This window comes from Ammospiza nelsoni, chromosome 30 (assembly GCF_027579445.1).
Source record: "Ammospiza nelsoni isolate bAmmNel1 chromosome 30, bAmmNel1.pri, whole genome shotgun sequence".
Classification (NCBI taxonomy): Eukaryota; Metazoa; Chordata; class Aves; order Passeriformes; family Passerellidae; genus Ammospiza; species Ammospiza nelsoni.
This window is the reverse complement of record NC_080662.1, coordinates 4,852,557-4,869,018: the sequence shown is the minus strand read 5'-3', so window position 1 is coordinate 4,869,018 and position 16,462 is coordinate 4,852,557. Positions and strand designations below refer to the sequence as shown.

Here is a 16,462-nt window from a genome sequence, read left to right as displayed (position 1 = left end):
TTGTGCCCCCCTTTCCCCCCCCCCCCCCCAGGAATGTGCCTGGCTCTGCTTTCAGCCCCCTGGCTCCGCTGAGGTGGCACTGGGGGGTTCTGCTGTCCCCATCTCCCACCCCGAGGTGCCCCCCAAGGTGCCCCTGTGCCCACCCCGAGGCTCGGGAAGAGCCCACACTGCCAGACCGATGTTCTCCCAGCAAAGCCAGGCCTAAATCCCAGCTTAACCCCCAATCCCTGCAGCCCCCCAGCTCTGTCCCCCCCGGTCCCTCCTGTGCCAGGAGCTGCAGAGGGGACCCCAAGGACACACTGCCAACGCCCCCCAGCTCCGGGCTGGGCAGAGGGGCAGGGGGGGCACCCCGGGGGTGGCAGGGTTGGGGTGGGGGGACCCTGGGGCATCTCCAGCTATGGATGGGGGGGATGCAGGGGGTGATGATTTGGGGGGCACAGGAGCGATGATCTGGGGGCATTAGGGCGATTATTTGGGGGGCACTGGGGTGATGATTTGGAGGGCACAGGAGAGATGATTTGGGGACACTGGGGCAATGACTTCAGAGGCACAGGAGCGATGATTTCAGGGGCACAGGAGAGCACTTGAGTGATAATTTGGGGGGCACTGGGACGATTATTTGGAGGGCACTGGAGTGAAGATTTGGGGGGCACAGGAGCGATAATTTGGGGGGCACTGGGACGATTACTTGGAGGGCACTGGAGTGAAGATTTGGGGGGCACAGGAGGGCACTGGAGTGGTGATTTGGGGGGCACAGGAGGGCGCTGGAGTGATAATTTGCCCACCGAACAGACACGGATGGACTGGAGCAGGGCACGGCTCAATGGGCACCGTGCCCGTTCTCCAGGGCTCGCCACTGTCCCTGTCCCCTCCCGGACAAGGCTCGGCACCGGGCAGCACCTTCCCTTCCCTTTCCCCTCTCCAGGCACACGTTTTGGGCAGGACCCCTCTCTCCCCGCACCCCCCGACCCCTCCACGCTCCCCGGTTTTTGTTTCCAGCCACTTTCCAGCCGCTAGACCTTGTTGGGATGTAAAGAATGTAATTTATCGGGAATTCACTGGCCCATACTTGCCTTTCACTGCTACAAACGACATATCTATAAATATATATATAAATATGGGTTGTTTTCGGACTGGACTACAGTGATTCACTTTCTCTGTTTTTGTTAGAGTTTATTTTATTTGCTGGTGTCGGAGAATCCGCGTGAGAGTGATTTTTTGCTTACAATTAAAGGTGAAATGGCTTTATCCAGCCCGGCTCCGCAGCTTTGCTTCCTCCCCTTGTCCAAAAATCCCCCTGGATTTTTGGGGGCCGGGTCCCTGCAGATGGCGGTGCTGCTCCGAGGAGGACGCGGAGCCTTCCCCGCCTTCCTCCCGCCCCGGCCGGGCTGCGCTGGGGGCCCGCAGGGCGTGTGCGAGCCGAGCCGGGCCGGGACAGCGCGGGCCCGGTCCCGGTGCCCATCCCGGTACCGATCCCCATCCCGGTCCTTGTCCCGATCCCGATCCTCATCCTAATCCCGATCCTGGTTTCGGTTCCGGTACCGATCTCGGTCCCGGTCTCGATCCCGATCCCTGTCCTGATCCTGATCCCCATCCCGGTCCCGGTCCCGACCCCGATCCCGTTCCCCGTCTGGATCCCGATCCTGATCCCTGTCCCAATCCCGATCCTGGTTTAGGTTCCGGTACCGATCCCGATATCGATCCCGGTCACTGTCCTGAACCCGAACCCAATCCCGATCCCTGTCCTAATCCCGATCCCGGTCCTGGTCCCAATCCTGATCCCTGTCCCGATCCCAATCCCGGTCCAGATCCCAGTCCTGCTCCCGATCCCCATCCCGGTCCAGATCCCGATCCCTGTCCTAATCCCGGTCCGGATCCCAATCCCGGTCCCGGTCCCCATCCCCGTTCCGGATCCCGATCCCAGTTCGGATCCCGATCCCGGTCCCGGCGCGATGTGACCGCTCCCGCACCATGTCCCGGCAGCGAGGTACGGGGGGGGCTCCAAAAGGATGCGAGGCCGGGGGGCACCAACCCAAACCCGGGGGGAAAAGGGGGTTCAGCCCTGGGGGAGGCTGCGGGGCTGCCCGTGGGGGCGAGGAAGGGAAAAGGGGGTTCGGGAAAAGAGGAGGGGGTGAAATGGGGGGGTGGGAGGCGCGGAGGGAAAAGGGGTCACAGCTGGGGGGGAAGGAGGGATCGGGGTGTCCCCCTGACATTGGGGTCTGCCCCCGACATTGAGGTGTCCCCCCGACACTGGGGTGCCGTGGCAGGGTAGGGGGGGCACAGCGCCCCTTTCCAGCGCCCTCCCAGGGGCAGTTTGGGGGCGCAGCAGCCGCGGGGGGAGCGTCCCCACCCTGCAGCCGTGGCCTGGAGCCTCCGCACATGACGAGTCACGCTGTGGCCGCGAGCAGCTCCCGCAGCCTCCTCTGAGTCATCCCGCGCTGGGCCCGAGCCACCCCCGGGTCACCCCCACACGCCCCGATAAAACCCCAAAAAGCTGCCCCGAACTGCGCTGGCATCACCCGGGCGCCGCCGTTCCCATGGCATCCCCGGGGCCGCGAGGGTGAGGATGAGGATGAGGAAGCCACAGTGCCGCTGGAGCTTTGCTAGGAGACGCTCTGTGTGTGTTTGGGGGGCGTTTTCCTCCCGCCCCGCAGATGTTTTCCATCCCGGCCGCTTTCCCTTGGCACTGCGGCGGGCACCGGGCCAGCGCTCAGGGCAGCCCCTGCGCGGGCTGTGGGCACGGATGGGCACGGCTGGGCACGGATCGCTGCCCCAGCGGCCGGGGGGCAGCGCGGGGGGGGGGGGGGGGCGCATGGAGGGCAGAAGGGTGAGAGAGAGGACGGAGATGTCATTGCCGAGGAATTCAGCCTGGGCGGAGGAGAGCACGAAGGGAGGGAGGGAGGGGACGAGCCAGGCGCGCTGGCCAGGGGGGGACAGTCCCCGTGTGCCCCGCAGGTCCCTCCAGCCCGGCCCTGCCCCAGCCCCCGCCGCTTTCCCCGCTGGGAGCGCTTCCCCCCCGCCCCTGCCCCGGTTTCCAGGCAAATCCAGATGTTTGGGCCCCGCTCCGGCGTTGCTCGGCCCGGACTCAGCGCTGCCAGATGTTTCCTCTCCCCCCGGGCTGGGTGTGGGCTCCGCGGCCGGGGATGCGCGGAGGGGACGGGGGGACCCCCGTGCCAGCAGCTCCGGGGTGGGGAGGGGGCTTCACCCACCCTGGGGCAGCGTGGAAGGGGGGCTCCTTCCTCTGCCTCACCCGGGGGAGGAAATTTGGGATTCATCCCCCTTACCCAGCGAAATTTGGGATTCATCCCCCTTACCCAGAGAAATTTGGGATTTATCCCCATTAACCTGAAGAAATTTGGAATTCATTCCTGGAGAAATTTGGGATTCATCCCCCTTACCCAGAGAAATTTGGGATTCATCCCCCTTACCCAGAGAAATTTGGGATTTATCCCCATTAACCTGAAGAAATTTGGAATTCATTCCTGGAGAAATTTGGGATTCATCCCCCTTACCCAGAGAAATTTGGGATTCATCCCCCTTACCCAGAGAAATTTGGGATTTATCCCCATTAACCTGAAGAAATTTGGAATTCATTCCTGGAGAAATTTGAGATTCATTCCCGTTAACCTGAAGAAATTTGGAATTCATCCTTGTTAAACCAGAGAAATTGGGGATTCATCCCTGTTAACCTGAAGAAATCTGGGATTCATCCCCCTTTATCTGGAGAAATTTGGGATTCATCCCTGGAGAAATTTGAGATTCATTCCCGTTAACGTGAAGAAATTTGGGATTCATCCCCGTTAACCCGGAGAAATCTGGGATTCATCCCTGTCCGTGCCCTCAGCATTTCAGCCTTCATCAGCTGCTCCAGCCTGCCAGGGCTCATCTTCCTCCTCCTCCTCCTCCTCCTCTGCACGTGCAGCAGCAACCAGGAACAAACCGGGAACAAACCGGCTCTGTCAGCTCAACAGAGGAGCCTTCATCCCCACAGGGCCCCCTCCTCATCCTCCCCCGGTGCCCCCGTGCCACTCAATGGCCGGATTGTGCCCGGCTGGGGCAGGTGCCACAGAAGGGCAGGGCTGGTGGGACCGGGCACGTACCCGCCACAGCATCGGGGACATCTCATGGCATCAGGGACACCCCCATGGTATCAGGGTCCCTCCATGGCCTTGGGGACACCCCAAGGCATCAGGGACACCCCCATAGCATCAGGATCCTCCTATGGCATTGGGGACCCCTCACGGCATTGGGGCCACCCCACGGCATCGGGGACTCTCCATGGCATCAGGGACTCCTCACGGCATTGGGGACATCCCAAGGCATTGGGGTCCCCCCATGGCAGTGGGGACACCCTCATGGCACTGGGGACCCTTCATGGCATTGGGGACATCTCCATGGCATCATGGTCCCCCCATGGCATCAGGGACACCCTATGGCATCAGGACACCCCCAAGGCATCAGGGTCCTCCTATGGCATCAGGGACCCTTCACAGCATTGGGGCCACCCCATGGCATTGGGGACATCTCCAAGGCATTGAGGACACCTCCATGACACTGGGGACACCTCATAACATCAGGGACCCTCCATGGCATCGGGGACATCCCCAAGACATCAGGGACCCTCCAGCAGTGCCCAGTGCAGGTGCCAGTGCAGGGCACCCGTGCCCACACGGTGCTCCGGGGTGCGGTGTCACATCTCTGTCACTGTCCCTGTCCCCTGCAGACCTGGACAAGCTGCTGTCGGACCTGCGCTCCTTCCTGCTCCTCCTGGACCGCGAGAGCCTCAGCGCTGCTGCTCGGGCCAAGAAGAAATCGGTGTGGGAGCTGCTGGGGCGGCTGCAGGGCCCGGGTGAGTGCGGGGCTGGGGGTGCAAGGATTTGTATCTTGTACTAGATTGGTTAGTGAGAATTAGAATATTCAACACAGAAGATTTATTTTATTGGAAGAGGAACCTCGCTTTCTTACCCCTTTTACTCTCTTACCCTCTCATCTTCTCTCCCCCTCTCTTCTCTCGGGCCTGCTCCGAGCTGTGGCTGCAGCTCCAAACAAGGGCCCTGCACCCAGGCCCTTTGCAATAAACCCCAAATTCCACAACCAGAAGAAGATTTATTGTATTGTAACAGGAACCTTGTCCTCTGATCCTCTCTTTTACTCTCTCATTCTCTCTTTACCACGCTCTTGCCTTCTCTCTCTTTATCTCTCTCTCCTTCTTTGGGGCCTGCTCTGAGCTGTGCCTGGCAGCTCCAAACAAGGGCCCTGCACCCAGGCCCTGTGCAATAAACCCCAAATTCCACGACCAGAAGTAGATTTATTGTATTGTAATGGGAACCTCTCTCTCATCCTCTTTACCACTCTCTTTACCTCTCTTTCTCTCTTTCTGGCCTGCTCTGAGCTGTGGCTAAGAGCTCCCAGCAGGGCCCTTTGCAATAAACCCCAAATTCCACCACCTGGCTGCAGAGATCTCTCCTCTCTGTCCGTCCCCACCATCCTACCCCTGACACTCCCACAAGGATGGGGTGGAGAGGGTTATTAGGGGTAGGAGTATGAACATGTTTAGTACCAATGACAGGTCCCTGACTCTCCCTCGGCCTTGCCCCCTTGCAGCAGAGGATGCCGAGTACATGATCATGCGCTGCCTCTCGCCCTCCCCAGGGCCTCAGCAGGGCCAGGCCAGCCCGGGTGAGTCCCACCAACCCAATCTCCTCCTCCAGGCGTGTTTTGGGGGGTCCCTGACCCCTCAGCACCCCAGCATGGAGCTGATTTTCCCCGCAGGCTCCGGGAGCGCGGATGCAGCGGGAGGCAGAACCCGGCTGGGCCCTCACGGAGAGGTGAGAGGGGAAATGAGGGGCTGGGGGGGATCAGGGGTGTGGGAGAGGGGGCAGCAGGATCTGGGGGGCTCAGGGGGGTGGCAGAGGGGGCACCGAGGGGCTGGGGGGCTCAGGTGGGCACTGAAGGGTTTGGGGGGCTCAGGGGGGTCGGAGAGGGGGCACCGAGGGGCTGGGGGCGTTCAGGGCATGGGAGAGGAGCACCGAGGGGGCTCAATAGGGTGGGAGAGGGGATACTGAGGGGCTGAGGGGCTGAGGGTGGGCAGCAGGAGCTGGAGGGCTCAGAGGCTGGGAGAGGGGGGCCCATCCCATGCCCGGGATGGCACCGCTGGCCAACCTTACTGGCACCGAGGGTCCAAGCAGACCTGAAGGGTTTTTGGTTCCCACCTGCCCCCGGACCCTGTGAGGTTCCCCGGGGTGGGCAGCACATCTGGAACCCCTTTGTACCCCCAGAACAAGGAGCTGGGTGCTCCCCCAAGACCCCCAAACCCTCCAGCCCTTCCAACCGATGACTCCTACGAGGACACTGAACCCCCCGGGCACGGCAGCACCGGTGAGATCCCCCCGCGCCCCCTCCCCAGCGCCCCCCACCCTCCCAGCCCTGACCCCATCCCCGCTCCCAGGCGGCGGCGACAGCGACAGCAGCCACTACGAGTCGTACGGAGAGGAGGAAGAGGAGGAGGAGGAGGAAGGGGTGAAGGACCGGGCTCATTACCTGCGCTCCAGCACCGAGGCCGAGCCCCCCGGGCGCCCCGAGCCGCAGCTCTGCGGGTTCCTCTGGAGGAAGCGCTGGCTGGGACAGTGGGCAAAGCAGCTCTTCATCGTCAGGGAGCACGTGCTGCTGGTGAGGAGGGTGGAGGAAGGCGTGGAGGGGGGAGATGGAACAGGAAAGCCTTATCAATATGATTGTCTGGCAAAAGATTTTGAGAATAAGGAAATTATAAGTGAGATTGAAATGAAAGCAAGCTTTGAGATCCCTCAGTTACTGAACAACTGGAAAACAATGGTGTGGCTGCTGAAGGTGATCCCCTTTTGATGGAACAACACCCTCTGCTTGCAGACAGCTCCAAGGCTCAGAGCAGACCCTACAGCTTGGCAGAAGGGGCACAAAGAGGAGATTTTAGGGTTTAAAATGTAACACAGGATGGTGATGTAGTGATTCTTATAGGCTGTATGGAAATGCTGTAGGATTTTTATCTTGTACTGGATTGGTTCATGAGAATTAGAATATTCAACACAGAAGAAGATTTATTGTATTGGAACAGAAACTTCTCCCTGGTACCCCTTTTACTCTCTTACCCTTTTTTACTCTCTCACCCTCTCATCCTCTCTCCCCCTCTCTTCTCTCAGGCCTGCTCTGAGCTGTGCCTGGCAGCTCCAAACAAGGGCCCTGCACCCAGGCCCTTTGCAATAAACCCCAAATTCCATGACCAGAAGAAGATTTATGGTATTGTAATGAGAACTTTTCTCTCTCATCCTCTTTACCACTCTCTTTACCTCTCTTTCTCTTCTCTCAGGCCTGCTCTGAGCTGTGCCTGGCAGCTCCCAGCAAGGCCCCTTTGCCATAAACCCCAAATTCCACCACCTGGCTTCAGAGATCTCTCATCTCCCTCCATGCCCACCATCCTACCCCCTGACACTCCTACAGCCATGGACGGGTCTCTGTGCCCCCTCCGTGCCCCCCTCACCCCTCTGTGCCCCCTCAGTGTTTCAGGTGCGCCGCTGACCTGCAGCCCGTGCTGGAGCTGGACCTGCGCGGCTGCCGCGTCACCGCCAAGGAGCAGCGGGGCAAGAAGATGCCATACGCCCTGAAGGTGACAGGGACAGCAGGAGAGGTGCTGGTCATCGGCTTCCAGAGCCGGCAGCAGGCCGAGGACTGGAGGAAGGTTTGGAGGTGTTGCAGCCGGGCAGGAGCGGGGTGGGCAGGGGGATGCTGCTGGCTGGGGGCTGTGTATGTCACAGACATCTTTCATAGAAAGTACTTTCCTTCAAATTTTTTCCTCCTGAGAAGCCGAGAGGCCTCAGGAGCAAAATGTAAACAATGGTTGTCTGCTGCTGTGGAATGCAACAGGTGGATCTTTGATTAGCTCATGTTGGATGTTTGTAATTAACGGCCAATTATAGCCCAGCTAGCTTAGACAGAGATCCGAACCACAAGCCTTTGCTATCATTCTTTTCTATCCTAACCTTCTGATGAAACCTTTTCTTCTATTCTTTTAGTATAGTTTTAATGTAATATATATCATAAAATGATAAATCAAGCCTTCTGAAACATGGAGTCAGATCCTCATCTCTTCCCCAGTCAGAAAACCCCTGTGAACACGGTCACACTGTGCACACATCACAAACGGGACAGGACTGCTGGGAACGAGCCTTGAGCTGTTTTATTTTCCAGCATCAGCCTCATTCCATAGTTATAACAATGGGAAGATGCCAGCAGCTCACATCCCAGCCAGCAGACCAAGAACTTAATGTTAAAACTCACTTTATAAGCTTCTTGACCAATCACACAAAGCAAAAGCACATTGACAGTAGTTCTATCCAACCACTATAAGCACAGGTACCTTTGGTTAAAACAATGCTTGCTTATTTCGAATATAATGCTTACTTGTAAGCCTTAAAACACAACACACAGAGCTCCATTATTAAGCTTCAAATTTCCTAATATCTCTCTAGATAAACTTTTCTGTAGCTTAGGGAGTTATTCTAGGCAAGCGTTAATACACAGACCATTGTTCTATTTGTCCTTGCTTTTCTACAGTTTAAATAATTTTTCTGCTGACCAATCTCATGGCTGATGCTTAGCTCTTATCACAGTTCTGCTGCCTCTGAAGCCTGCCTTTTGCAACTTTTCCAAAACCCTCTGATTTTGTGGATTCCCACAGGGGAAATGGGGGTGTGGCCCCGCTCTGGTGCTCCCGGGGTGTGTCCCCATTCCTTCCTCGGGGTTGTGAGGAGCGTTTTTAGCTGCAGCACTGCCCATTTCACCCGGCAGGTGATCGAGGAGGTGAGCAGCGATGCCCCGAGCGGGCTGGCGGCCCTCAGTGTCCCTGCGTCACCTTCCTCGAGGCTCAGTAGGGTGAGTTTGTCCCCCAGGAAACCCAGGAATGGCTCAGGAATGCACCCCAACCCCATATGTGGGCTCCTTTTGGGGAGGGGGTCAGGGATACACCCCAACCCCATATCTGAGCTCCTTTTGGGGAGGGGGTCAGGGATACACCCCAAGCCCATATCTGGGCTCCTTTTGGGGAGGGGGTCAGGGATACACCCCAACCCCTCATCCCGTGCTCCTTTTGGGGAGGGGGTCAGGAATACACCCCAACCCCTTATCCCGTGCCCCTTTTGGGGAGGGGATCAAGAATCCACCCCAACCTCTTATCCTTGGCTCCCTTTGGGGAGGGGGTCAGGGTCAGAAATACACTCCAACCCCAAATCTCGCCCTCCTTTTGGGGAGGGGGTCAGGAATACACCCCAACCCCTCATCCTGTGCCCCCTATGGGGAGGGGTTCAGGAATGCACGCCAATCCCTTATCCTTGGCTCCTTTTGGGGTCGGGGTCAGGGTCAGGAATGCACCCCAGCCCCAAATCTCGCCCTCCTTTTGGGGAGGGGGTCAGGAATACACCCCAACCCCTCATCCTGTGCTCCTTTTGGGGAGGGGGTCAGGAATGCACCCCAACCCCAAATCTCGTGCTCCTTTTGGGGAGGGGGTTGGGGTGCAGGGGGCTCAGACCCCACCGAGCTGGGTTCTCACCCTGCCGCACCCCAGCTCGGCAGGGAGGAAGAGGAGGATGAGAATCGCTGCCGGCAGAGCCCAGCCCGCAGCCCGCGGCACGGAGAGGACGCCAAAGGAGGTGGGGGCTGCAAAAGGGCCGGGGGTCGGGGGGGCTGCAAAGGGCCGGGATTTGGGGGGGCTGCGAGGGGTTAGCAATTCATCGATTGTCTAGGGATGGTAATAGGAGAGCTGGGAATGTTATTGAGATGCGGATTAGAGGGATCCCTAGGAAGGATGGGCTTGAAAATTGGTCAAAGAAGCTTCAGTTCATGGCCAGGTTCAGGGGGTAGAGCTTGGAGCCATGGGTGGTTTGCTGGAGGGGGGATTTATTGATACAAATGACAAAAGTTTGGGTTGGATAATTAAAGAGAAAGTGAGTCATGAAGCGAGCATGATAAAAAATCAGGGGCTGGGGTTTAGTTGAGGCAAATCATTAAAGAGGGGGGAACCCTCTTTATTTAGCTCAAAAGCCTAATGCTGGTTCATAGCTTCTTAATGGTTGGGATGATATTAGAGAGGATCAGCTTTCGAAATTGGCTAGTGGGGTTCAGGGGGTGCCGGGCCGGGGTTCGGGGGGGCTACGAGGGGCCGGGGGTCGGGGGGTGCCCGAATGTCCCCAGGGGGCTGCAAAGGGCCGGGGTTTGGGGGGTGCTGCCCCCGGAGGAGGGTGCGAGGGCCCGGGGTTTGGGGGTGCCTCTCCCGGTGGGGCCTGCAAAGAGCTGGGATTTGGGGGTCCCGCTGACCAGGGTTACAAGGGGCCAGGGTTTGGGGGGGGCTGCGAGGGTCCGGGATTTGGGGGTTCCGCTGACCAGGGTTATGAGGGGCCGGGGTTTGGGGGTGCCCGAATGCCCCCCGTGCCCGCTGACCGGGGTGCCCGCAGGGTTCCTGGCCGTGCGGCTGCGGGGCCGCTGGCAGCGCCTGTGGTGCGCGGTCCGGCACGGAGCCCTGCGCATGTTCCCGGAGCCCGGCGGTGCCCAGCGCCCCGTGTGCGCCCTGCGCCTGGACGGCTGCGAGGTGACCCCCGGGGCGGCCGCCGGGTCCCCCCAGAACCTCCGGATCCGAATCGCCCAGCGCGGCCGGGAGCTCGCCCTGCTACAGGTGAGGGACACCAGGGTACCCCGTGTCACTGCCGGGGGGCACCTGCACCCTGTCTAGGGGGGCACCCCTGAGCCCAGACCCTGCCCTGGGGCACCCATGAGCCCAGACCCTGCCCTGGGGCACCCATGAGCCCGGACCCTGCCCTGGAGGTGTCCTCTGCGCCCAGACCCTGCCCTGGCAGACGCCCCCTGAGCCTGAACCGTGTCTAGGGGGGCATCCCTGAGCCAAGACCCTGCCCTGGGGCACCCATGAGCCCGGACCGTGCCCAAGGAGCACCCCCTGAGCCAAGACCCTGCCCTGGAGGTGTCCTCTGCGCCCAGACCCTGCCCTGGTAGACGCCCCCTGAGCCTGAACCCTGTCTAGGGGGGCACCCATGAAGCCGGACCCTGCTCCAGGGGCACCCTTAGCCCAGACCCTGCCCTGGGGGTGCCCCCTGAGGCCGGACCCTGCCCCAGGGGCACCCCTGAGCCCAGACTCTGCCCCAAGGGGCACCCCCTGAACCCAGACCCTGTCCCGAGGGCACTCCCTGAGCCCAGACCCTGCCTCGTGGGTGCCCTTGAACCCAGACCTTGCCTCGTGGGCACCCCCTGAGCCCAGATCCTGCCCCACCAGGCCCGTTCAGATGAGGAAAGGGAAGCGTGGCTGAAGACCCTGCAGGCCAGGGGAGCAGTGGAGCCAAAGAAGGGCGGTGGGCCCCCCCCGAGACCCCCCAGGCCGAGCACCCGCCCCGCTGCCGGGTAAGGACCTGGGGACCCCCCGGCCCTCCCGCTCCGGGCGGGGTTTGGGGGTAACGCGACCCCTCTGCCCTCAGGGGGCTGCTGCTGCGCCGGGTGCCCACCCCCAACGCCTACATGGACGATCCCTCCGGGCAGGGACCAGCTGAGACCCCAAAACAGCTCTACTCCAACGCGGAGCGGCTGCAGCAGCTGGTAACACCTGCTGGGGGTCTGTGCCCCCTATTTATGCCCCTCAGCCTGGGGGGATCCACTCCCACTCCCACTCCCACCACCCCCTTGCCCACGGGCTTCTCCTCTTCGGCAGCAGCAGAGCCTGGACCGGGCAGCGCAGGGGCAGCGCCCGAGAGCCGCGTCTGCCGTGCCCAGCTGTGCCAGCAGCAACGCCCCGGGCGGTGCCCGGCCCGGGCAGGCAGGTGAGAGGGGCTGGGGTGTGCCCACCTTCCCCAGCTCCACGGGCTGGGATGGGAGATGGGATTTTTGTGTCCTTGCCCTGTTCTTCCTCTTCCCTTCCTCCTGATCATCTTTTCTCTTGCCTTTCTCCCCAGTGTTCCTCCTTTGCTCTGTCTCCCGAGCATCCTTCCCCTTCCCTTTCCCTTCCCTTCCCTTTCCCTTCCCTTCCCTTCCCTTCCCTTCCCTTCCCTTCCCTTCCCTTCCCTTCCCTTCCCTTCCCTTCCCTTCCCTTCCCTTCCCTTCCCTTCCCTTCCCTTCCCTTCCCTTCCCTTCCCTTCCCTTCCCTTCCCTTCCCTTCCCTTCCCTTCCCTTCCCTTCCCTTCCCTTCCCTTCCCTTCCCTTCCCTTCCCTTCCCTTCCCTTCCCTTCCCTTCCCTTCCCTTCCCTTCCCTTCCCTTCCCCCTGATCAGCCTTTCTCTCCCCTTCCTCCTCACCCTCCTTCCTCCTCTCTTCCTTTTGATCATCCTTTCTCTTCATCTGGACCCTCCCTCCTCTTTCCTTCCTCCTCACTCTCCCTCCTCTTCCCTTCCTCCTGATCCTCCCTTCTCTCCCCTTCCCTCCCCACCATCTCCCTGCCCTCCCTCCTGACCGTGCCTCCTCTTCCCTCCCTGCCCAGCTCTCCATGCCAGGCCTGCCAGTGCCCAGCTGCCCCAGGACAGCCCCAGCATGCAGAGCCGGGATCTGTGCCTGTCCCAGCACACCCTGACCCTGCCCCAGAGGAAGGGGACACGGGAAGGGCTCGATGTCCTCATCGGTAGGAGCACACAGGGGCTCTGGGGGTCTCTTCCTACCAGGTTTTATGAGCTCTCAGAGAAATATTTCACACCTAAAGTAGCATAAAATCAGCAGGATGGCTTCTGTAGTAGTGTTAGAAACAGTAAAGTTTTAATAGAAGGCAAAATAACAAAGCTCTTTACAGAGAAAACCTGAGCTGAGGGCAAAAAGCTTTTGCTCCTAGTAAAACACCCTACAAAACCCATCAGTTCTCTTCCTTTTCTAGTAAATTGCTTAAGCAAGACTTTTTATCTTCTGTCCAATTGGCTATCCTTCAGTTTGAAGTAAAGTCTCCAAAGTCCTATAAGTGTCTTTTTTCCCAATTAAAGAGACAAACTTCTGAGCTTTTTTCCTTTTTTAAAAAGACAAAAAATAATTTCATCACTCCATTGTGGCATTCACATTCCCTGAAACAATTCCTTCGCCCAGGATTTTTCTCCTGGGAAGCTTAGAAGCCTCAAAGAAAAGGAAAACAATTCTGATCTCATTTGCTTTTCTTGTGTTTTGCTTGTCTGGAATGTGTTTGGAGATTGTTTACCCACAGGTGATTGTTTCATTGGATTTGATGTGAGTTGTTTTGACTCTTTTGGCCAATCAGGGCCAAGCTGTGTCAGGACTCTGGAAAGAGTCACGAGTTTTCATTATTATCTTTTTAGCATTGTGTAAGCATCCTTTATGTATTCTTTGGCATAGTTTTCTTTATTTTTATATTATATAGAATATAATACTGTATTATATTATTTAATATAACACAGTATTATAAAGTAATGAGAACATGGAGTCAGATGCATCATTCCACCTTTGTTGGGGCATTTCCCAGCAAATACAAAATTCTGTCAACAGAGAGCACATTCCTGCACTCTGGGACTGGGCACTGCCCACTCCTGGTCAGGCACTGCCCACTCCTGGCTGGGCACTGCCACTCTGTGATCGGGCACTGCCCATTCTGTGGCCAGGCAATGCCCACTCTGTGGCCACTCTGGGTTGGGCACTGCCCACGCTGGGTTGGGCACTGCCCACTCTGTGGCCACTCCTGGCTGGGCACTGCCCATTCCTGGCCTTGGAAGCGGGCAGAGCTGTGGTGCCCGGCCCTGGCAGTGCTCCCGCTGTCCTTGCAGGGCACAGAGCCTTTCCCAAGCTGGAGCAGCAGGTGCAGGGGGCAGCTGGAGCGGGGCATGCAGGGCAGGCTGAGAGCCGGCTCCGAGATGAACCTGCTGAGCCTCGGGAGGTCCCTCAAGGGTCACATTGCTGCCACCGCCAGCTCGGCTGGCTCCGAGGTGGGAACACCGAGATTTGAATTAAAGGATCCCCTGAATTACAGAGATAGCGAGGTCTGGAGGGCACCTCTGACCCTTTTTGTGCTGTTTTTCCCTCAGGGATCGTTCCTCAGGCCGCTGCTGAAGCGCACCACGTCAGCCAAGAGCGCCCTGAGGCCGCCGCCATCCCCGGTCGTGGCGGGGAAGGGAAATGTGATGAGGAAGACAAAGGTAAATTCTGGATCAGGTGTCTCGGTTTGAAAGCCAGGTGTCTGCTGAGGAAGGCAGGAGCCTCCCCTGAAACGGAAAATGTAAAACCCCATCTGTGACTGTGTTCACAGGGGTCTGAGGAGGAAGGAAGAGACGAGGATCTGACTCCATGTTTCAGAAGGCTTGATTTATTATTTTATGATATATATTATATTAAAACTGTACTAAAAGAATACAAGAAAGGATTTCATCAGAAGGCTAGCTAAGAATAGAAAAAGAAGGAATGATAACAAAATCTTGTGGCTTGGACAGAGAGTCCAAGCCAGCTGAGCGTTGATTTGCCAATAATCAAAAACAACGAACATGGGCCAATCGCAGATGCACCTGTTGCATCCCACAGCAGCAGATAACCATTGTTTACATTTTGTTCCTGAGGTCTCTCGGCTTCTCAGGAGGAAAAATCCTAAGGAAAGGATTTTTCATAAAAGATGCCTGTGACACCCCCCTCCCTCTGAATTGCTATAAATTTTAAATTAAGGGTCTCTCTCAGGCAAAAATATGGGAGCAGGAATAGCAGTTTATTAGGGAAGAAAATAAAAGGATAAAATAAACAATGCAGTGAACTGAACCAACACTGCCAGAGTCAGAACCCAACCTGACGCCCTGTGGGTCAGGGTGTTGGCAGCAGTCCCATTGGAATTGTGGCTCAGCCTTCCTGCAGTGTCAGGGGTGGTTCTGCTGGAGCAGGGATCCTGGACAAGGGTGGAGTCTTCCTCTGAAGATCCAGGGGCAGAGGCAGCTGCTGTTCCTCTGGGAAATCCAGTGGAGAAAAGCCGTGCTGTTATTCCTAGAAACTTGAGATTGTATCTGGGTAGGAATGCTTGGCTGGTGTTCCAGAATCTCCAGATTATATCCAGGCAGGAATGCCTGGCTGGTGTTCCAGAATCTCCAGATTATATCCGGGCAGGAATGCTTGGCTGGTGTTCCAGAATCTCCAGATTATATCCAGGTAGGAATGCTTGGCTGGTGTTCCAGAATCTCCAGATTATATCCGGGCAGGAATGCTTGGCTGCTGTTCCAGAATCTCCAGATTATATCCAGGCAGGAATGCTTGGCTGCTGTTCCAGAATCTCCAGATTATATCCAGGCAGGAATGCTTGGCTCCTCCCTCTGGGCTCACATCTCCCAGTGGGATGCTGTAGCTCTTATCAGCCATGCAGGGACGTTCAATGGCCTCTTATCAGCAGATAAGGGAGGAGTAGGTGTGGAAGAGATAAGGATAACTGCCCACTGAACAGAAGCCAGCTGCCATGCAGAAGGCAAATAGGACACAGTTTGCTCGGCAATCCAGGACAGAAGGGTTTAGGGGATCCTACAGAATAGGGAAATGAGGGATTGACCCCCCCAATTTAATTTATCTAGGAATGGGAGATGAAATCTGCGATGTGAGCACCACAGAGTCTCCCAGAGAACATCGGGCCGCGCGTGGATCGTGCAGGACCAGCCTGGGATCAGCCTGGAATTCGAATTTTACCCGCCAGTATCAACGCTACCACTACGCACATCTATTTTTATATCCAGATATATCGATGCACACATATCAGCTCCCCACCTGGGGCTCTCCTGCCTCTCCCTGCTGCATCCCCACCTCCTTTTTGGGGTGCACAACTTCAGAAGCTGCTGGCTCTGTCCACACCCCGAATTTCCAGGGATGGGTGTGGATAAACCCCGGGGGACCCAGATTTATTTGGGAGGGATCCGATTCCATTCCCTGGAGCCAGTGGGACCCGGGCTGGGCCCTGGGTGCTTTTCCAACAGCTGTGCTTGTCAGGGCTTGGTTTGAATTGGAGAAATGGTATATTATTTTTTTTTTTAGAGAATTAAAAAATAAATGTTGTAAAACTTGAGGTTTATGGGAAAGGGTGAGCTGGGAAGAGGGGCTGTCCTTGTCCTTATCCTGGTGAGTGTGGGTTCCATCCTGGTGAAGGAGTTTGTGGGGTCAGTCCTGATTCCAGGGAAGGAATCTGTGGGGTCAATCCCCATCCCACGGAAGAAGTTTGTGGGGTTCATCCTCATCCTGGTGAAGGGGTCTGTAGGATCACTCCAGATCCCAGCAAAGGAGTTTGTGGGGTGCATTCTCATCCTATGAAGGGGTTTGTGGGGTCCATCCCTATCCCAGTGAAGAAGTTTGTGGGGTCAATCCCAACCCCAGGAAAGGAGTTTATGGGGGGCATCCTGATCCCAGTGAAGTGGTTTGTGGGATCAGTCCTGATCCCAGGGAAGGAATTTGTGGGCTCAATCCCCATCCTGTTAAACGGGTTTATGGGCTCCACCCCAGTG

General features: G+C 57.7%; 1 protein-coding gene across 1 annotated transcript; it reads left to right on the top strand.

Moving 5' to 3' along the window:
* Nucleotides 1–484: 484 nt before the first annotated feature.
* On the top strand, nucleotides 485–16,029 carry LOC132085354 (actin filament-associated protein 1-like 2). Its single transcript, XM_059490793.1, is given in 18 exon segments — nucleotides 485–1,987; nucleotides 4,724–4,849; nucleotides 5,605–5,679; nucleotides 5,773–5,828; nucleotides 6,279–6,378; nucleotides 6,449–6,669; nucleotides 7,532–7,711; nucleotides 8,821–8,904; nucleotides 9,593–9,677; nucleotides 10,479–10,696; nucleotides 11,309–11,433; nucleotides 11,508–11,625; nucleotides 11,738–11,846; nucleotides 12,487–12,636; nucleotides 13,775–13,812; nucleotides 13,814–13,933; nucleotides 14,033–14,143; nucleotides 15,545–16,029. Coding segments are annotated over 18 exon segments (1,959 nt in total). The 5' UTR covers nucleotides 485–1,971; the 3' UTR covers nucleotides 15,572–16,029.
* Nucleotides 16,030–16,462: the final 433 nt, after the last annotated feature.